Below are 22,458 nucleotides of genomic sequence, written 5' to 3'. Positions count from 1 at the left end.
TTGTTAAAGGAAACTAGGTAAAAATATGTGTGAAAGTTCACTGAAGAGGGGATACTAGTATGCATTAGATTTTTAACTAGTTGAAAATTTTAGAAATGTATTTTTATCAACACATTAATTATAACAAAAATTTCATTAACTCAAAGTCATATAAATGTCCCAAAGAGGGCTATGAAGAAAGTTATGACCATTTAGTATTACATATCTATACCATCTTGTGCTTGGAAAGGAAATGAGACATTAAATTGACTTCAATTCATTAATCACCTCTTCAACAATTTTTATAAGGGATTATCCACACACACACATTAGAAATCATTACATAGTACATTATAAAGCAAGAATTTGCTATAATAGTAATCTATAATAATAAAAGCATAATATGTTAATTAGACCGGATGTCCTTCCGGATGACCTTCTGGACGACCTTCCAGACGAAGCTGGGTCTGCAAGGGAAGCTGGGGTCCCAGTGCCTACTGGCAGCCGGAGGGAAGGGTCCTGGGTGCCAGAGGGAAGCTGGTGCTGGCAGCTGGGGGAAGGAAGGCCTACTCTTGCATGAATTTCATGCATCGGGCCTCTAGTCTTCATGTAAAAATAATAGGTAACCAATGGAAACCAAGGAGAAAATAAATAAATGGGACCACATGAAAATAAAAAGCTTCTGCACAGCAAAAGAAACCATCAACAAAACAACAAGAGAGCCCACTACATAGGAGAACATATTTTCCAATGATACATCTGATAAGGGGTTAATCTCTAAAATACATATAGGGAACTCATACAACTTAACAAAAGGAAGACAAACAATCCAATTAAAAAATGGATAAAGGACCTAACTAGATACTTCTCGAAAGGGGATATACAGAAGGCCAAGAGACATATGTAAAAATGTTCAAAATCACTAATCATTCGAAAGATGCAAATAAAAATGACTTCACACCTGTCAGAATGGCTATCATCAACAAATCAATCAACGACAAGTGCTGGTGAGGTTGTGTAGAAAAGGAACCCTACTGCACTGCTGGTGGGAATGCAGACTGCTGGTGGGGTATAGCCACTGTGGAGAACAGTATGGAGTTTCCTCAAGAAAATGAAAAATGGAACTCCCATTTGACCCAGTAATCCCACTTCTAGGAATGCATCCTAAGAAACCGGAAACATTCATCAGAAAGAATATATGCACCCCTATTTACAGAACAGCACAATTTGCAATAGCTAAGACTTGGAAGCAGCCTAAGTGCTCATCAGCGGATGAAAGGATAAAAAAAGCTATGGTACATCTACACAGTGGAATACTGCGCAGCAATAAAAAAAAAAAAAAAAAAAGAACTCTTATGACAGTATGCAACTAATGAACAGCACTGGGCACCAAAGGCAAGATGGGATGGGCCTGGAGTGCATTATGCTGAGTAAAATAAGCCAGTCAGAGAAAGATAAGTATCACATGATCTCACTCATATGTGGAATCTAATGAACCAAATAAACTGATGATCAAAAATAGACCCAGAGTCATAGAAGCATGAACAGACTGTTGAACCTCAGAGGGAAGGCAGGGGAGGGTGCATGGGAAGAAATCAACCAATGAATTTGTATGCATATATGCATAAACTGTGGACACAGACAATGGGGTGGTGAGGGCCTGAGGCAGGGCGGTGGGGGCAGGGTGGGGCGGGGAGAGAAGGACCTATGTAATACTTTCAACAATAAAGATTAAAAACAAAAAAAAAAAAAAAAAAACATGCACAGTAGGTAACGTCATCAAATACTGATGCGACAGGTCTTCTCTTCATCACTCCCTGAAGAGGATACCATTATTCTCTCCATTTATAGATGAGGACAGGAAGGTTAGCAGGGATACCTAATATCACACAGCTCACAAATAATAGATCTTCTTAACTTTAAAATGTACTCACTGTCATTAAATTCCACATATGAGTGAAATCATATGGTATTCGTCTTTCTCTATAAACTGAACTAACAAGTTCATCTTAAAAATGAAATGAAAAGAAAAAGAAAAAGAATTTTTTTTAAATGTACCCAGTGTCAAACCTGTTGATATCAGGTATATATAATATCAGACTATCATAATTTTCAATGCTTAACAGGTTTCAAGTAGAAAGAGTTTCTCATGGAAAGAGTTTGTAATCAGTTTAGATCCACTCAAAATCCTAAAATTTATTTTCAAAGAAGTGCCCTAACTTACACAGTGTCTCATTTTATGTAGGTTCACAGAAATATCACCTTCCTATCAACTCTCAGTATTGCTTAGTGCCCAAGCTGCTAGTCATATAGGACACCAGTAAGAGGAATAAAGGAAGAATTTCAGTAAAATGAGAGGCTTATTAGAGTGGCAAAGCATTTGCTTTCTTTTATCCTTCACCATGTATAGCCAGAGACATCCATTTTTAGCTCTATGTGCATGACTAGGAGTGTAGATTTGGGAGAGGGGTGCTCAGATTCAATAGATGCAAAGAATAATATAGTTTACTGAGTTTTATGTGAGTATATTTTGAATTTGAGTGGTTAGGTGGAGAAATGGAATATTCTAGTATGAGTATATCCACAGTTAACTCTTTTCTAGAATGCTCTAGATTCTCCCATTTCTTCTATGGCTGGGTAAACATTGCCAATTGTTTAAAAGGAAATGTCAGAATTTGCTATGATAAATTAATTTATATGTTAGGTACTTATTAATCATCTTAGAATTGTTTTGCATTTTAAGACAATAACTTGGCATGTCTAAATAATATATACTCAGATGTCGACCTTCAGATATAATTTCTGAGGATTACCACTCCGAGAATAACCCACTAGATTTCTTTCAGGGGGTCATAAGGCCAGACACACACACAACATTTCTGCTGATCTTGTTCTAAAATCTTATTAGCATGAAAATGCAAAATGACCACTTAAAATAGGCACTCTCTTCTTGGGCTCTTAAAACAGTCTTTTCTTTCTGTAATAAGCTATTTGAGCTCACTTCATTTTGTTTCATTTTATATTTGTCACCTTTGTTGCTATCTTGGTGTACTATAATGAAATGACACTGAATCAGACAGCCTATAATTTTTATTGCAAGTATATCTCAAGGCAAATTTGTAAGCTGACTTGATATCAGAAATGAAGCTAGAGGGAACATGCCTTTGTTCTAAGTTACAAAATGCCCTACTATTCTGAATTGGAAAATAAACTGCCTTCTTTGGAATCAAGCTCTTCACATAGGCAATATATTAAGATATTCCTTTAAAAATTTATTGTGTACAAAGCAGTTTTACCAACTAAACTCTTTGTATTATAAGAGTACTAGAGGCCTGATGCACAAAAATTCGAGCAAGAGTAGGCCTTCCTTCCCCCAACTGCCAGCACTGGCTTCCCTCTGGCACCCAGGACCCAGGCTCTGTCCCTCCTGTGGCTTCCCAAAGGCACCCAGGACTCTGGCTGGCTTCCCTCCAGCCCCGGCTTTGTCAGTAAGGACTTCCAGAAGATGTCCAGTCTAATTAGCATATTACCCTTTTACTGGTATAGATTATACATTAAAGTTGTAAAACTATTATTTAAGGTGATGCTATGTTATTAAGAAACACTGATTATATTAAAAATCCCGACATTTGATTTCAATTTTTTTCATGGAAATCTAATAGGGGTGTTAATTTATTTAACAACTAGTGCCTCCGTGCACTGATTCATGCACATTGAAAGGAAATTAATTAGAAGGTGGCCAGAGGGATAGGACTGGGTGAAACAGGCTAGACATGCCCTGGAGACAAACTCCCGTGGCCCCTCCCTATCAGCTGGCTGTACCTGGGGTGGTGTCATGGCTGGAAGGGCATCTGCAGAGTGAGCAGGGTCCCTCCAGCAGGTGGGGTCCCTTGGCCTGGCCTGTGGGAATCTGGCTGAAACTGCCTCTCTGACATCCCCTGAGGGGTCCCGGATTATGAGAGGGTAGTTGTTGGGTGACACATCCTGGAATTGGGCCCCTTCCTCTCTGATTCCAGGTGTGTCACCTGAGAACTGCCGCTGCCCAGTCACTGCAGCTCAGCAGCTCCTGAGTTGAGCGTCTGCCCCCTGGTGGTCAGTGTGCGTCATACCTACCGGATGGTCAGACGGTCGGATGGTTGCTTAGCTGTTTATATAGATATAGATATAGATAGAGATAGAGATAGAGATAGAGATAGAGATAGAGAGAGATAGAGAGAGAGATAGAGATAGAGATAGAGATAGAGATAGAGATAGAGATAGAGATAGAGATAGAGATAGAGATAGAGATAGATTATGACTACTTGGGCAAACCAGTTATATATTTAAACATCAGCATGAAAAATTTTCACCCCTAGACTATGATCTCAGCATGATCAAATTGAAGCCTGAGAGTTATAATCAAGAGTGATTGTTGGAACCACTAAGTAGCTAGTGGCCAGTCCTAGCCTGTGTGGGTTTTTTTTTTTTTTAATTTTTATTTATTGATTTTAGAGAGAGAAACGATGGGGGTGGGGGGGTGGAGAGTTGTACCCTAGCAACATGTAGCTCACTTATATATCTGTTTTTGCCTTCAATTGTTCATTTATATTGTCACTTTATTTTTTATAAATTGTATAATAATATCAGTAGTTATAGACTATTTTAGAAAATTAGTTCCTTCAAAAGCAGTTTTTACATGCACTGTTTTATGCAGCAAAAGTGTGGAACTAAAAGGAATTATCATGGTAGTTTCATAGAGTAAATGATATACATCAACAACATAAAAAAAAACACATAGTAGAATGCAAATTAAATTTTGCTAGACATTACTATTAGAAATTGGTATAAATACTCTAACAAACACAGCACATAATTGATTGTTTGCAACACAATTTTGCACATGATGGAAACTGGTGACCTGCAAGAGTATTCCCAATACCCTTGCCCAATGCTGGTTGTTGTTGGTTGCAAAGACCCCCAGGAAATCATTAGCAAACTCCTTCTAGAAACAGACTCAAAGGTCAGAGTTATACATAACATGAGATTCATGGCTCATGGTTGGAGAGCTGTGGGTATTTATTCTTGTTCAAAATGTGGTACAGCATTTCAAAGAATCTGCTTCCATTCTCAGAAGTTAGTGAGTCTGAATCATGCCAGCATCTAATTTTGAGCAATGTGCCAAAGACACATGTTCTTTCTTAAATGGCAGTGATTAGAGTTGGGCACCTACACACAGTCAATGAATTCCAGAAGTGTGGTAATTGGTTCTCTAAGAAAGTATAGAGTGGCTCTGAAACTCAAATGTAAGGAAATTGATCATCAATTTAGAGATAACTCGGGAAAGTAGATACCATCTGTAACTCAAAGATTGATTTGAAAATCCTGGAGCATTGCGCATTGTTCTATAAAAAAGAATGCTAAGATCATACTTAGCTTTTCAGAAACATGAACTTTGTTCCATTTGAATACAAATAGGAGCCTCTGTGTGTGTGTGTGTGTGTGTGTGTGTGTGTGTCTTTCTATCACATACACACACACACACACACACACACACACACACACTTAAAACCAATAAAATAGCAAAATAAATATAGAAATAAGAGTCCGAATTTTGATGTAGAAATACTATGGCCTTTGGCACCAGTCAAGTCTACATTTGAATCCTATCTCTAACTTTCACTGAAATGTGCCACTTTGAGCAAGTCCTTTATTCTCACAACTTAAGTTTCCTCATCTGTAAAATGGCTAAAATAGTTCTGAACATGAAGCATTTGTGTGAGTATAATGTATATCAATTGCTTGGGGATGTATGCAGTAGCCATTTAATAAGTAATGACTATCAAAGAAACTAATTTTTAAGTATACATTTGCCCTTAAAACATGTTGTTTGTGCACAATATAATCTATATATATAAAAAGCTAATATGTTAGGTGTCCGACCATCCAATCGGTCACTATGATGTGCACTGACCACTAGGGGGCAGACGCTCAACACAGGAGCTGCCTTGACGTGCACTGGCCATTTACAGAGAAACGGCACCACGGACCTGGTGCCCACAAAGCAACACTCACCTTTCCCCCAAGTGGGATACAGGCCCTGCCACCACCCCAGAGTGACAGCCCACCAAATTGCAGCCTACACGACCAAGACCCCATGGTGCAAAATGCAGCCCACAGTCCAGCCCAGCCAAGCCCAGAAATGGTGGCTGTGGGCATTGGGTAATGTCATCACGTAGCAACGCCTGGCTTCCTCTCTCTAGCAACTAGCCTCCTTGGAGTTTCTTCTGCCCAAGAACACGACCTGCTTTATAGCCAGGTGGAAACATTTTACACTTTAATCAAACATCTGTGAAGCATTTTCCCGTGTCTCATCCCATTTGACCCTCACAGAAGTCCTGGAGTACGTTGATAGGAAACTGGATGGAATCCTATTTTCTTTTCATTAGCCGGAAAACAGAGATTTAGAAAGCTTAGAACTTGACCCGACTGAAAACAAGTAAAAAATGATGGACCTTGAAAATGACTTCAGGTTTTCTCACTGCACAGAATGTAGTCAAACACTGCTGCAGTTAAATATTTTACCCTTTGTTCTCCCTGTGTGATCTACAAAAATAATCTGCTTCGTGTTGATATTTACTGCTGTGTTGCTGACAATTACCTGAAAGAGAAGTTGGGGTGCTTCGCTGGGCTGGAAAAAGTTTAGCTAAATCAGAAAGCAGGTCTAATTAAGCAAGTTTATCTATATATATAAAGCTTTCACTGGCACCAATCACACACGTGTGTTTTGATCTGTCATTGTCAATCATGAATTTGGTTGACACTTATAGAGAAAGGGGAATAGTGATATTAAAATATTTTTCTAATTACTTTCCTTTCAATGTACACGAATTTGTGCACCAAGGCACTAGTTATTTTATAAAACTTATTTAACCATTGTCATGTAAAAGAACATAGGCTTAAGGCTTTAAAATATATTGATTTTAAAAAAACCCACTCAATTATATGATTATCTAGCAATGTAATTTAGTGTTTCTTTGCTTTGATAGGATTGCTAGATTTTATTATTTTGTAGTGCAGGTTCACAAAAAACAAACAAACACACACACAAAAAAAAAAACACATTGCTTTACCACTAGAAATTTTCAATTTTCTTTAAGAAGTAATTTTGTCTTTTCATGATTTGTATAGTGCCATACATTCTAACAGCAATCCTCCTTATATATTTCATCTTAATATTAAGAAACAATAAACTAAGAAGAGCAATTTAGCATCTGTGTTCACATATATTGCTCTTTGTTCCCTTTAACTTTATTTCCACTTGAAAATATTCTTGTGTCTCTCTTCTTCCCTAATAATTAAGGTCTCTCCAGGACCTTTCCAAGCAGACAGACATCCCTTACGGCACAGTCCTGGACTCTGCAGTGTATGAGCATGTGCGTATGAAGGGAATGAATCCTTTCGAGAGAGACAGCATGTATTCCCAAATGTGGCGGATGATCAACCGAAGCAATGGATCAGAGAATAATGTTCTGGAGTCCCAAGCAGGCATTCAAAAGGTACTGGCTATAGTTCTTCATTCATAGTCTACGCTTTTGTCTCTCATACTAGTATTTCTAAATTCAGATTGATTTCTTTTTTTAAGTTATTTTAACTTTGACATGAGTTTTCAGTTGCATTATACCTTCTGTTGATTTAAAGAAGAGTTTGAAGTGACAGTGTACCAGTAGAGGGAATTCAAACCCTCGGTAGTGTGTGTGTCTAAAGCAGCGATTTTCAACCAGTATACCGCAAGATTTTTTTAAAACATGCAATACTTGACTATTTAGTCAGGGCCACTGACCTTATTTCTCTTAGATTTTAAACAAATTTTAAAAAATTAAAAATGGACAACAGCCAGCACAACAATAGCTGACCAGGGTGAATGAATTAGAACCATACCTAGTTTTTTGTCAGATGGGGAAAAAAATGTATTTTTTGATGTGCCACAGAATTTTAGTAATTAGCTTCTGTGTGTCATGAGATGAAAAATGTTGAAAAATCACTGATCTAATGGATCTGTTTCCAGTGAATTCCAAAGCTAGAAAACAGGAGCTGGTATTTTGTTCAGAACAGGCTCAGAGACTTATATACATGAAGACTAAAAATGTTTTCACAAATCCCATTCCAAATACCATTCAGGTTATTCAATCCTTTCAAACACCTACGAGTATTTTCTTTCCTGCGTTTGTTTTTAGATGAAAACCGTATCTTTACTTATGATTATGTGAAGCTATCTGTGAGTAGAAGTTAATCTTGTGGACAAAAGTCCTACCAATGACTGTTTCTATTTCCAAAGGTGAAAATATTTATATCTTATTTTTATATAGCTATCACTTAGAAGTTATTTTAAAAAAAGAGGGGGGAGGTGTTGCTTAGGAAGCAGTCTTTGTTGTTGAAAGCAGGAAGCTGATTTTTATTCTGGCCTGTGGTTTATCAACATGTACACAAAAGGAACACTTTCTTTCTCATGCCCCATCAGCCACCTTGAGAGAACTGCATGGTTTTTGCTTAAGATTGTTCCAGTGGCTAGCCTAGTAAAAATCACAACAGTTGGTAGTTAATAAAAATTATTGGATGAACAAACGAATGGATGAGCGAGTGAATGCATGGATGGATGTCACTAACTGCAGGAATGGTGGCATACACTTTTTCTCTGTAACCTTCCACACAGAATAATTTGGATCCCATGTCTGAGTTCCTTTTCCAAAAGCAAACTCAAAAATACTATATTGGAGAATGTTTTGATGACTATAAATGTTATTCTGCCACAGATTTTAGTGTTATTCTGTGCCTGTTCAAATGATGTTATTTGTCTGTTACTGCTATTGCTGTGGTCCCCTAGAGTCAGCCTAGTAATTTTTGCAGTCACTACATTGATATCATTATTTAAAAAGACTGATGATGCTGACATAAACCTCTTTCCAAGCACTTCCTTTAAGGAAGTGAATGTCCTTGAAATATTAGCAATGGCCTCCAACTCCTTCATTTTTATTATATTGGTCCCCGTTTCCCAGGGCCCAGGTATGGATCCCAAAGTGTTTCTATTTTGGGTCTATATGTTGTCTGAAGGAGAAGGGAGAGTAAGCATTTTAGGGTTTACTAGTTACTCATAGGATATGGATGAATTTAAGCCCACAATAAATATACTAAATGGATTTTGAAAGATTTTTTTCAAATTGTCTACTATTAAAAATAAATTTGTTTTCTTGAGAATGAATATACATTTTGCAACTACAAAACATTATTATTTAATAGTCCTAAGGTTAACTTAAAATTGTCACATAACAAAAAGGATAATGCAATAAAAGAAGTAGAGAACGATTTCTGTACCCTGATAGTCTGCTAATAAAAAGGACTTAGGAATTTAAAAATGGCAAATCAAATCTCGCAGTATTTATTACACCACATTTATTCAGTTTTCTAATTTATAGAGGGGTATTAAAGAATGTCCTTTGGAATTCATAACGGAAAATATCAAAGTGAAATTTGCTTTAATATATATTTCTTTCAACCAAAATCACAGACAGGTGACAATTGACTAAACAGAGAAGAGGTAGTAATAATAAAATGAATTTTGGTTTAGTTTGCAAGGTCTTGCCCAGCTTCTATTAAAATAAAACCAACCAACCAACAATAACCTTTTCACCTGCAAAAGCTCAGTGGGAGCTCATGAGAACACATAAAATGTGGTTGTGGATTCTTCCTCAAGCAACTAGCCTTGCACATCTCACATAGCAGTTTCCTGTTCTCTGTCATTGCCTTCTAATTTGTTCAGGCTGAAGGGACCTCAGAGGTCAATATTCCACAGAAGACCAAACATCTACAGTATCTTGGCCAGGAATTTGTATATACAGTATACAGTAACTGCCTTCCAGGAAAGCCTGCCTCAGTGTGAAAAACAATCCTCACAATCTGATTGTAACTTTATCTATCCAATTAATGTCTCAGGTTCTGTTTGTTCTTAATTGTGTTACTAGTCTCATTAAGTTTCTCTTATTTGAAGGTAGATCCAGATTCTTTTCAACATCTTTATTCTGCTCTTACTGAAGAAACCTATATAAGTGAGAGTTAAATAAATGAGTTCTGATTTGCTATTACTGGGAGACATGCACCTAAATCAAGCTAGCCTAATTAAACTAAAACAAACTTGTTTTTGCTTTCTTCTTCCCAAGATGTTTTGCATAAAAGTGGGATTTGAAAAGTATAACTGGATTTTTAATGCATGTATTAAACAATTATTTATTGAGCACCCACTATGAGTCAGCCACTATTTTAGTCACTGTCGTGAACATAAATGAAAACAAAATGCCTTCATGGAGTTTAGTGAAGAAAGCATACAATAAATAAGATAAATAAAATATGTTACATTTCAGTAGTAATACGTGGTAAGGAGAAAGAGTAGGAGAAGGAGACGGGGACATGGAGAAGATGATCTGTTGTGTTACATCAGATGACAAGGGAAGTCTTCACTAAGAAAGTGACACTGGAATAAAGACTTGAAGCAGGTGGGGAAGAGAGGGACTGAGGGAGAGGGAGAAGAAGAGAGAGATCTTGGTGAAGTTGAAGTGTTTCCACACAGAGGAGTCAGCCAATGAAAAGGTCCTGGGTGGGGGCATGTCTGGATATTCTAACTATGAGAGAGGCCAATGTAGCTTCAGGAATAAGGGATAATATCAGAAGTGTAACAAAGTCAGAGAGGTAGAGGGCCAGGTGGTAGGGAGAAGTCAAATCATACAGGATTTTATTACAGCACTAGAGGCCTGTTGCACAAAATTTGTGCAATGGTGATGGGAGGGGTCCCCTCAGCCCAGCCTGCACGCTCTCCAATCCGGGTCCCCTTGGAGGATGTCTGACTGCAGGTTTAGGCCCAATCCCAGGGATTGGGCCTAAACCAGCAATCAGACATCCCTCTCACAATCCTGGACTGCTGGTTCCTAACCCTCATCTGCCTGTCTGGTCACCCCTAACTGCCCCCCCCCCACCAGTCTGATCGCCCCTCACTGCCTCTACATGCCAGCTTGATTGCCCCTAACTGCCCCCCCCCCCCGCCAGCCTGGTCACCCCTAACTGCCCCCCTCTGCTGGCCTGGTTGCCCCTAACTGCCCCCCCTGCCAGCCTGGTTACCCCCAACTTCCCCCTCATTTGCCTAGTCACCCCTCACTGCCCCCCTGCCAGCCTAATTGCCCCCAACTGCTCTCCCCCCCACCGCCGGCCTGGTTGCCCCATGCAGCCTGCTTGTTCAGTCATTTGGTCGTCCATCACTAACCCCCCTGTCAGCCTGGTCATAAGCAGCCATCTTGTGAGGGTGTGAGGGTCAATTTGCATATTACCTCTTTATTATATAGGGTAGGCCTGGGAGTTACCTGCATCAACATCACTTGTTGGAATGCAGACTCTTAGGTCTCATCTCAGCTCTTCTGAATGTGAATTTCATTCTAACAAAATTCATAAGCATGCTAAACTAAAGTCTGAGAACATATGCTGTACAGAATTGTATATTAAGTGGACTTCTACTCTGTGTAATACATGATACTTAGGAAGTTTTGAACAGAATAACATGATCTAATTAATATTTTGGTAAATTGTGTCTGCTGTATTGAGAAAAACAGAAAGTGTCGATGTAGAAGCTTAGAAACCAATTAGGAGGTCAATATGATGACTCAGAAATTCTGAAATTACACCATTGAAAATCAATCTCTGTTAAAACCCAAATACATCTTATAATACTATAACTTTAAACTATTAGCATTAGTACACTGATGGAGATTTGGTCTATCAGATTATTTTAGGAAGAACTGGGACATGAGGCAGGTAATTTCTGAGAATAGATAGAAAAATTCTAGGTCACAGGTAAGGATCTGACTACGAATGATATATCTGTGTATAGTACTGAAATAGAGAAGTCTCTGGTTATTAAGAGGGCAATATTTATTTTCTGATAAACTATTATAATTCAGATGATGAGGAACAAATTATTCCAGAACTTCAGCAATAAAGACTACTAGGAAAGAAAAAAAAAAAAGGCAGGATTGGTAGGATTCTAACTTCTGCCCTAGCTAGAGGACCCCAATGTTAAGTAAATAATTCTTCAGACTATGTAGTTAAATGCAAGGAGGAGAGGGAGCGGGGGATGGACTCTGAAGGATACTATGGCAACAGGAAAATGGGTGGTGGTGGCAGCAGCAGTATTCAACCAGAAAGATCAATTTGCAACATCACTCATCTACTTAAGTCCCAGAACAGTATGGGTAAAAGGGAGCTGCCAAAGTTTAGTTGGGGCATCAAGGCTCTACCCAAGCCACTGGGCCAGCTCTAATCCTAGCTGGAAGACTGGAGGATTGAAATGAAAGCCAAGACTGGAAGCAGGGAGACCAGTGAGGAGGCCACTGCTACAATCCATGTGAGACACAATGGTGGGTGGACCAGAGTGGTGATGGTGCAATTGGTGAAAAGTAATTGAATTTGAATATCTTTTGAAGGTAGCTTTAACAAAATTTTCTAAAATATTGCATATGGGGTATGAAAAAGCAGAGTTAAAGATGAATCTAGTGTCTTTGGCTTAAGTAGTTGGAAGAATGAAGTTGTCATTTTTTTTAAGTTGTCATTTCTTTCGTAAGAGACTAGAATAAGTAAACATACGAAGAGAAATGCTTAGTATTGGAAGCTTTAGAATGCAGACCCTCACTGAAGAAAGAAACTTCACAAACTAATCCACCATGGTCATAAAAATGCACATTTAAATAAGATAGAGTTTACAATCCAATCATGCATAAATCTGGAAAATAGATCAATAAAAAATAAATTGCTTTTAAATAGTTATTAAAAATCCTTCTCAAAAAATAATTATGAATAGCAAAGCCCAGTGAAGTATAGTATGAGCACTAAAAGTTTTTAACATCCAAAATATAAGTTTTTGAAAGCAAGTTGTAATACGTTGCCTATTTATTTATTTATTTATTTATTTATTTATTTATTTATTTTGAGATTAAAGAAACTATGGGAAAAGCAGATTTGAGAAGCCAAATGAAAATTTGCCTTTGGTATGATAGTCAATATAAAATGCTTATTATTTATCCAGGCAAAGATGCCAAGAAAGCTGATGCATGCATGAGTTGGGACTTCAGGAGAGAGTTCTAGATGGAGATAAACATTCGGTAATTATTAGAATAGGGTTTTTATTTAAAGTCATAAGACTCAATGATATCACCAAGGATGAGTGTGTATCTAGGGATGAAAGATAGCTAAAGACCCCTGGGACAATGAAATCTAAGCTAAGAGGAAAGTGATGACATAAGGAGATTGAGGATGGCATGAACAATGAATGAACTGTAGGTCTGGATGGAACTGAACAGCTGGAGTCATGAACCAAAAGGGCAGAGCTGGATTGGAAATAATATGAAGTTGGTTCTGTGATGACACATTTGAAATTGAGATGGTAAAGCGAGTGTTGGTATTGGGAATATGACATGGGAGTGGGTGGCTGAGGTAGGAGAAAAGACACAGTCTTTGGAAAAGAGAAAGCCAAGAGACTGAGAAACCCAGTACTGGAATAGAATGTCTATGTGAATAATCAAATCACCAAAAATAACCATAAAACTCGTATTTGAGATAGTGACAGAGGGCCAAATGATAAAATCTTCAAGCAATGTTGGAGGAGTGACAGAGTCAGCAGATGACTGCAGTAAGAATGAGGAACAGGTTATAAAGATAGTCTGATAGCCTGACCTTCAAAGCTAGAAGACTTTATAGAGACAAGGGTCTAGACATAGTTCAAGGGAAAATGAGGACAACTACTCTTTATCCAGCCCCTGTGGTAAGAATGTTGTAGAAGAGAAAAAATAGCCAGCACTTAAGAAGACAAGTAATGAGGCATCCCTAGAAGAGATGACCATATGCAGAGTGACCATATGCCTTGGTTTGGGAAGTCTCATTTTGTCCAGGTGCCCCACCATTATTAATAGAACCCCTGTGATATTGTGATTTATAAGAAATATTTATTTGGTCTTCCTCCTGTTTCTGGCACAGAGCTCCTAAAACCCTTGGAATTTTCTAAATGAGGGGAGTTATAAAGGTGTCTTTTATTATGTTAATGAGGTACTTTTGGACTGAACCTAAGAATAGAGCTGGTTGGCAGGTAAACCAACGATGTGATTGGAGGATTGGAACTTTTAGTCTTACCCCCAAGCTCCTGGGAGGGGAAAGGGCTGGAGAGTTCCATCATGGATGGCCAATGATTTAATCATTCATGCCTGTGTAATGGAGCCTCCATAAAACCCTAACCTGACAGTTTCCAAGTTGATATACACATGCAGGGGTAAGGAGAGCAGCACACCCTAAGAGAGCATGGAAGCTCCATGCCTTTCCCCATACTTTTACCTATACATCTTCCATTTTTCTGTCTCTGAGTTATATCCTTTTATAAGAATTTAGTAAATAAATTGTTTCTCTGAGGTCTGTGAACCACTCTAGCAAATTAATTGAACCCAAGGAGAAGGTCATTGGAATCTCCAATCTATAGCCAGTCAGTAAGAAGCTCAGGTAACAACCTGGACTTGCAATTGGCTTCTGAACCCTTAATCTGTGAATGACACTATCTCCTATAGATAATGTCAGAATTGAAGTGTAGGATACCTGGCTGGTATCTGAGAATTATTGGTGTGGGACTGCCCCCAGCTCCACATGTTAGAATTGGTCCTAGAATCTCTAATCCCCTTTCACTTTCAAGATCATTCCCATCACAGCAATAAATTTTAAGATCTCCCTAGATATAGGGTTCATGGTGATGATAGTTCCATGGAGCAGAGTGGAAGAGTGTAGATATTTGGAGAGGAATGGGAAACTTGTTCAAAACCAGATCTGTAGTTCCAAATCAGTAAGAAATGAGGACTGACCTGGAAGTTTTGGATTTTTTTATGATGACAGACATTCAGGGATCTAGAGTCAATATGGGCTTTAGACTGTAGGCAAACTGTGTTGGTAAGGTGGTGAGTGTAGGGTGGCAGGGGGGTGGACATCTCACAGGAGCATACTGACAGTGGCAGATGAAGGCCTGGCTGAGAGCAGCCTTTCCAACAGCTGAGAGATTGGAGGGCATTGCTTTCCACAGCTGAGGATGAAGTAAGTGGGAACCAAGTTACATTAAAAAAAAAAATTGAGAAGAAAACAAATTTCAAGTATTACAAAGTTTTACATAAGTTGTTCTTGGTCTTCTGTGCCCCAAACCCCTGAACCACACTGGCCATATATGGTACTTTTCTGGTTGTTCCTTTCCTCTTCCTCCTAGAGCTCTCTAGCATCATTTTACACTGAGTGAAAATGCCAAAGTGGGTGAAAAGTCACGAACTAACAGCAGAGAGAGGGTAAGAGCTCACTTGAGCTTCAGTAAGTGACTTGGTAATATGCTGATAGGTACAAAACCTTAAAAGCAGGGTAAGGCCCTTATTACAGAAATGAATAATCAGACTGAACACAACTCAGGGTAAAACAAGACAAAATACTCAACAGCTTTGAGTCTATGAAAATGCCATGAGGCCTGGGCTGTCGTACCCCTGGGCTTAGAGGAAATGGAACATCTATCTCTTTTCCAAATAACTTCAAAAATATATGATTCACTTTAGTACTTCACCTGCACTTGGGAGCTCAGATTCCATTGGCACGTTTTTGGATCTTTAGGAAACAGAGCTTTTAGGTCTGTGAGTTATCACACAGTGAACACCGCTCTTCTTTCTGTACCAGTGCGGGGGCGGGGGGGGGGGGGGGGAGACACATAGACATCATTTCCTGCAGCCCTGCCAATGCATTTTTAATGCCTGGGGTTGAGTGGGGTTTTTTTAAATAATTTTAACAACTTATTTTTTTCCCAATAACCTTCATGGATGTCTTAAAATTAGTCTTGATTAGGTATTTCCCAAAGAGGAAAGGAGAACCCTAAAAATCATATATTGCTTACGCAGTCATGAGCATTTTAAGTTGAGTTAGAATATGTCAGGTCTTATAGAATACAAAGCAAACTATAAACAGGATATTTTTAGATGCCCGGGGGTACATACACATATCTTTATAAACATAAAGTGAAACTACTTTATAATTTTCACTTTAATTTATATTATATATATATATATATATATATATATATATATATATATATATATATATATATATGTATGTATACACTTATATATTGACTACTATTATAAAGATACCCACTATTGGCAGAGCATGTGTTTTTAAATTGCTTTTTTTATAGTGATTTAATCCATGATGAAAGCCAGACTTGCTCCAATTCTTCCTTTAATTAGTTACACTCAATTCCAATTCATCTATTCAGTCACTCATCCTTTAATCAACAAACTTTTTTTTTCTAATTCAAAGGCTGCTAAGTACCAGAAACTATGTTAGGCACAGAGGATGCTGGGATGGATTAGTCTAGTTGGACAGTAAAATGCAGAATAAAACTACCCAGAGAAAGATGTACAAGGTTAAAAGGTAATATGAGAAAACAGAAAGTCGACCAAGCATAACCTAGGGGATGAGGCTATTCAGATCACAAAGGCTTTCTAGAAGTAAGGGTTTAATTAAATAAAAGAGAGATAGGAATAAGTAGGAGAGGGAAGAGACAGCCTGGAAAAAAAAGAAAAAAGCACAAAGGTGAGTAGAACAGTACCATGCAGGAAACAAAAAGCAATTACAGTTTGATATTAGGTGGTTGTATGAGGGTTTCTGAGAAATAGGAACAATATGAGATGTGTGTGTGTGTGTACTAGTACATATATATTATAAATTATATATTCAAATATAACACATAGTTTTATATATAATGATAAATACTGATAACCTATATTATATATATATTATATATGTATAACATATATATTACACACACACACACACACACACACACACACACAATGAAATTTATTATAAGGAATTGGCTCAAAAGCTTATGGTGGCTGAGAAGTCCCACAATCTGCAGTCTATAACCTGAAGACTCAGGAAAGCCGATGGTATAAATTCTAGTCCGAGCCTGAAGGCCTGAGAATGGGAACACTGATGTAAATTTCAGTTCAAGGGCAGGAGCAGACCAATGTCCCAGCTCAATCAGTCAGGCAGAGAGAATTCAACCTGCCTCCGCTTTGTTCTATTTCAACCCTCTGAGGCTTACCCACCCACACTGGGGAGGGCCATCTGCTTCACTCAATCCACCAATTCAAATCCTAATCTCTTTCAGAGGTACACTAATAGACATACCCAGAAATAATGTTTAACCAGATATCTGGGCATCCCATGGCTCAGTCAAGTTGACACATAAAATTAACCATCACAGTGCTACAATAAAGTGAAGGGAGTGGGAGGTATGGTTTGTCCTATGGATCAAAGACTCCTACTGGGTCATGTATCATCTAGTTAGGTCTTACTCTCAAATTTACTTTCCAAGGTTGAAAGTGCATATACATATTTAAAATTTTCTGTTAGAGCATAAAAGTAAAAAATGTAATTCCACTATAATTTTAAAATTGGCTTTCTCTACCCATCCAATTTACCTTTAAAAGCAACCTCTGTGGTATAGCTTCATGACTTTTTCCTGTATTGAATAGGCATGCATGTCCACACAGTGTTTTTGTTTGGTTTCCATTTTGACTTTTTTTAAATGAAATGTGTTTTGTTTTGTTTTTGCCTTTCTCTTTTCAATTTCTGTTATAAAAGCTTTCAGGTTTTCATACATGTTTATACATCATTTTGATACCTTCAAAATATTCCATGAATTACTATAATTTATCAAATTATTGCCGTTGATGAATACTTTGAATGTTTTATATATTTTCTCCTAAAAGCAGCTATGATGTGTATATATATATATATATATATGTAATTATAGTCTTAAAAGTAGGATTGTCAGTTAAGGACCATGTAAATTTTCAAATGTAATAACCACTCACTGAATAGTCTCTGAAAACAGTATACCTATTTCTACTTCTATCAATACAATAAGAGAGTTTTCTTTTCCCACTTTCTTGCCTGAAGTTGCCAGAATTTAATGGTATTACTCTTTTTTTGTTTGTTTGTTCCAAAATGAGAAATGAAAAGTATTTTATTTTTACTTTTCTGATTGTTAATAATGTTGAACATTTTTCAAATATTTATTGGTTTTTGCATGTCATTTCTATTTTGCTAAATTATTCCTTTGCTCCTTTTCCTAGTAGCTTGTTATTACCACTTTTAATACCTCTTTTTTAAAATATTGATAATAGTACTTTGTCTTTTGTGTAACTCTACCTCTAACCCATCAGGCTTTTCTATTCCAATCCATGCCCACATCTACATGAACACTGTCAGTTAAGTCGATGTACTGGCAAGCAAACACAATTTTGTCAGGTCTTAATATAAATCTTGGTAAGGCCCAAGGGAACACTTTATAAGACAACATTTCTTTTGCCAGACAGTGATTTCAAGGAGCAGCATTTACTTTGCAAAAACTTGGAGAAGCTAAATGGTTTTATAAATATGCCTGTAAGCTGTCCACTGTTTGCTGTCTTCCTTTTTATCCCTAAGACTATTAATGTAAATAAGAATTTTATAAAACTTAGCTCCCTAGTGAAAGATATATACTGAAAAGGCTCAAAGTTTTTGAAACATGTTTTTGTGGACATTTCTAGTTAAGATATTGGACTACCATGCCTATGTATTTGTTTCCATTATATTAAGCAATACACCTTAATAACAAAAACTTTGACTTTTTAGTTTCTGATGAAACTCTCCTTCCCTCAGTAAGAGAATTAGGAGTCTATGTAAGTTTCATTGGCATTCCCGTGAGTCCTGGTCCTTGGTTGTCCTTTTATATTTTTCCAAAGACCTTCCCTCTCCTCTTACTCTGATTTATGTGGTCAGTGCTTTACTGTGATTTTCTCAACTTCTGAATTCAATTCCCCTACTAAGACATAAATGCCATGATTATTAGCGATCCTTCTGCTTTTACATTTCTCAGATTAATTGTCATCTTGGGCACTAAAGCTTGTGATTATAAATTCCTCCTTTCTTGTTAAAAATACATAACTCTATTTTCCTTCCTTTAAATCAATATGTTTTGCAAAATCCTTTACGGCTCTGCCACCTGGAACTGACTCAGCATGGGAGATGAGAAAATAAATAAAATTTTGGTGCCTTAATGGTATTTTGGGGCAATAAATATAGTACAACTAGTGGCTCGGTGCATGAAATTTGTTCTGGGGGGAGGGGGCAGGGGAGTTCCCTCAGCCCAGCCTGCACCCTCTCCAATCGGGGACCCCTTGGGAGATGTCCAACTGCCGGTTTAGGCCCAATCCCTGTGAGATATCCCTCTTGAAATCTGAGACTGCTGGCTTCTAACCACTCAGCTGCCTGCCTGCCTGATCACCCCTAACCTCTCTGCCTGCCTGCCTACCTGATCGCCCCTAACTGCCCTCCCCTGCTGGCCTGCTCTTGCCCCCAACTGTCCTCCCCTGCTGGCCTGATCTCCCCCCGCAACAGCCCTCCCCTACCAACTTGACCTCACCCCTAATTGCTCTCCCCTGCTGGACTGATCTCACCCCAAACGGCCCTCCCCTGCCAGCCTGATCTTGCCCCCAACTGCCCTCCCCTGCCAGTCTGATCTCACCCCCAAACACCCTCCCCTGCTGGCCTAATCTCACCCCCAACTGCCCTCTCTGCCTCGGCCCCCACCACCATGGCTTTATCTGGAAGGAAGTTGGACGTCCAGAAGATGGCCAGTCAACCCAGTCTAATTAGCATATTACCCTTTTATTAGTATAGATAGATTATATAGGATAGGATTGCTTAAATAGGGGGGAAAAGCCTTTTTCAGCAGGAGGAGATGCTCTTGGCAGACAAAAATACATAATCCATATATCTGGACTGATAGCCAGCCATATGCACTATACTGCCAAACTGGTCATTAAAAAATTGAACCGCTTTTTTATACCTTATACCAAACAGCTATTGCCCTTAAAACCCCTCCTCAACCCCCACCTTAGATTCTGCCCTCGCAGTTCACTCAGATTAGGTTCTGATTGGTCAGTTTCTATACCAGTCAGCATCAAAAGCTCTGCCTCCTAGGCAGCCATTGGCTCCTTGAAGTTCACCTAGATTTGGTTCTGATTGGTTGGTTTCTATGCCAGTCAGTATCAAAAGCTCCGCCACCTAGGCAGCCATTGGCTCCTCACCGTTCACCCAGATTTGGTTCTGATTGGTTGGTTTCTATGCCAGTCAATGTCTCCAGGCCTATTTCCAGGCCTGATCAGAGAGGCAGGGCTGATCAGCAGCCCCCGTGGAGGCCTGGAGAGAAAAAGAGGTGCAGCTGCTGGCCAGGCCCAGAGAGAAATAGAGAGGCAAGGGCTGATCAACAGCTGCCAAGGAGGCTACAGATCAGACCCTGCTTCTCTCTCCATGCCTCTCTCTGGGCCTGATCCGCAGCCCCCTCAGCAATCAGTGCTGGGTCGCCATGCCTGCAGCAGCAGCAGTCAGTGCTGGGTAGCCATGGCAGCCCAGTACTGATTGCAGGACTGACTTCCGGTAGTTCGAGCCTTTTGTCGTTACAGACCATGGGTTTTTATATATTAGGATATAAACCATACTTAATGTTTGGTAGAAAGAACCTGCTCTTTCAATTTCCCTTTTGTTTCCTCTAGTATACATAATATTAAATACTGGAATCCAAAAGTAAAAATAGGTTTTAAAACCTCCATAATTAAGGATAGGGTGTCTCTTTTTATGTCATTAGGAATTAGTTTGTAAAATAATCAGCATATTGTATTAATAATTTTCACATTTAGCATTCAACATAAAATATTTTATTTAAATTTTTAAAATTTTGTTATTTTCTTAAATTGTAAAACATGCATAACAAAATTTACCATCTTAACTGTTTATTTTTTTTAAGACATTTTCTTTTTTTTTTTTTTTTTACTTGTATTCAGTATTATTTTGTGTTAGGTTCAGGTGTACAACAAGGTAGTTAGACAATCAGATACTTCACAAAGTGCTCCCCCTGATATTTCCAGTACCCACCTAGCACCATACATAGTTATTATGATACTAGAGGCCCGGTGCATGAAATTCGTTCACTAAGGGGGGGGGGGGTGTACCTCAGCCCAGCCTGCACCCTCTCCAAACTGGAACATCCCTCTCACAATCGGGACTGCTGGCTTCTAACCACTCACCTGCCTGACTGCCTGATTGCCCCTAACCACTCTGCCTACCAGCCTAATAGCCCCCTAACCACTCCCCTGCCTGCCTGATTGACACCTAATTGCTCCCCTGCTGGCCCGATCACCCCCAACTGCCTTCCCCTGCAGGCCTGGTCACCCCCAACTGCCCTCCCCTGCCAGTCATCTTGTGACAATGTGGGGTGGCCATTTTGTGACAATGTGAGGGCAGCCATCTTGTGACAATGTGGGGTGGCCATTTTGTGACAATGTGAGGGCAGCCATCTTGTGATGATGTGGGGGTGGCCATCTTGTGATGCAAGGGCATGAGGTTCAATTTGCATATTACCTCTTTATTATATAGGATTACTTTCTATATTTCTTATGCTGTACTTAGCCATTTTTTAAAGATTATAACAGACTTATTTCATACACATTATCTCAATACAACAGTCCTATGAGGAAGATACTGTAATTATACAGTTTAACAACTTTAAGTACATTCACATTGCTATATAACCATCACCAGCATACATCTTCAGAAAAGTTATTATATTGCTAAACTAAAATTCTGTACCCATTAAACAATAACTGCCCCATATCTTCAACCCCCAATCTCCTGGGAACCATAATTCTGCTTTGTATCTTTATAAATTTGGCCACTTTAATTACTTCCTATAAGTGGAGACATACAGAATTTATCTTTTGGTGACTGGCTTATTTCACTTAGCATAATGCCGCAAGGTGCATCCATGTGTAAAATGTTCTTTCTTTTTAAGGCTTAATAATACATACCACATTTTGTTTATTCACTCCTTAATCAGTAGGCACCTGGGTTGCTTCTACCTTTGACTATTGTGAATAATGCTGCTACAAATATGTTTGAGTCTCTGCTTTCAATTCTGTTAGGTATATATCCAAAAGCAGAATTGCTGGATCATACAGTAGTTTTAGTTTTAATTTTTTGAGGAACTGTATACTGTTTTTTATAGTGGCTGCCCCATTTCACATACCCACCAATTTTCCATATCCTCACTATCACTTCTTTTGTTCGATTTTTATAGTAGGCATTCTAATGGAACATATACATTTAAATTCTATTTTAATATTCATTTCAAGGGGCAATATGTGGCTAACAATCTTGAATCACTATAATTTCCCATCATTTACTCCAGTAGAAATTAGATTGTGTTGGCTAGTCAATCCATACCTCCAAAATGGCTCACCCAATAGTGATTCTCAAAGATAGAAGAGACCAATAAACTAACAACTTACCTCCAGCAAC

The 22,458-nt window shown here is 38.5% G+C and overlaps 1 protein-coding gene across 1 annotated transcript in view; it reads left to right on the top strand.

Annotated features, from left to right (window-relative positions):
• Positions 1 to 22,458, top strand: part of GRID2 (glutamate ionotropic receptor delta type subunit 2) — a 1,386,076-nt gene that overhangs the window by 1,150,633 nt on the left and 212,985 nt on the right. Inside the window, exon 13 of the mRNA XM_008143549.3 lies at positions 7,319 to 7,514. Coding sequence (XP_008141771.1) covers positions 7,319 to 7,514 — 196 coding nt within the window. The remainder of the gene's footprint in view (positions 1 to 7,318; positions 7,515 to 22,458) is intronic.

This window comes from Eptesicus fuscus, chromosome 2, assembly GCF_027574615.1.
Source record: "Eptesicus fuscus isolate TK198812 chromosome 2, DD_ASM_mEF_20220401, whole genome shotgun sequence".
Taxonomy (NCBI): domain Eukaryota; kingdom Metazoa; phylum Chordata; class Mammalia; order Chiroptera; family Vespertilionidae; genus Eptesicus; species Eptesicus fuscus.
The sequence above is the reverse complement of the archived record's forward strand: the minus strand, read 5'-3'. Positions and strand labels throughout refer to the sequence as shown.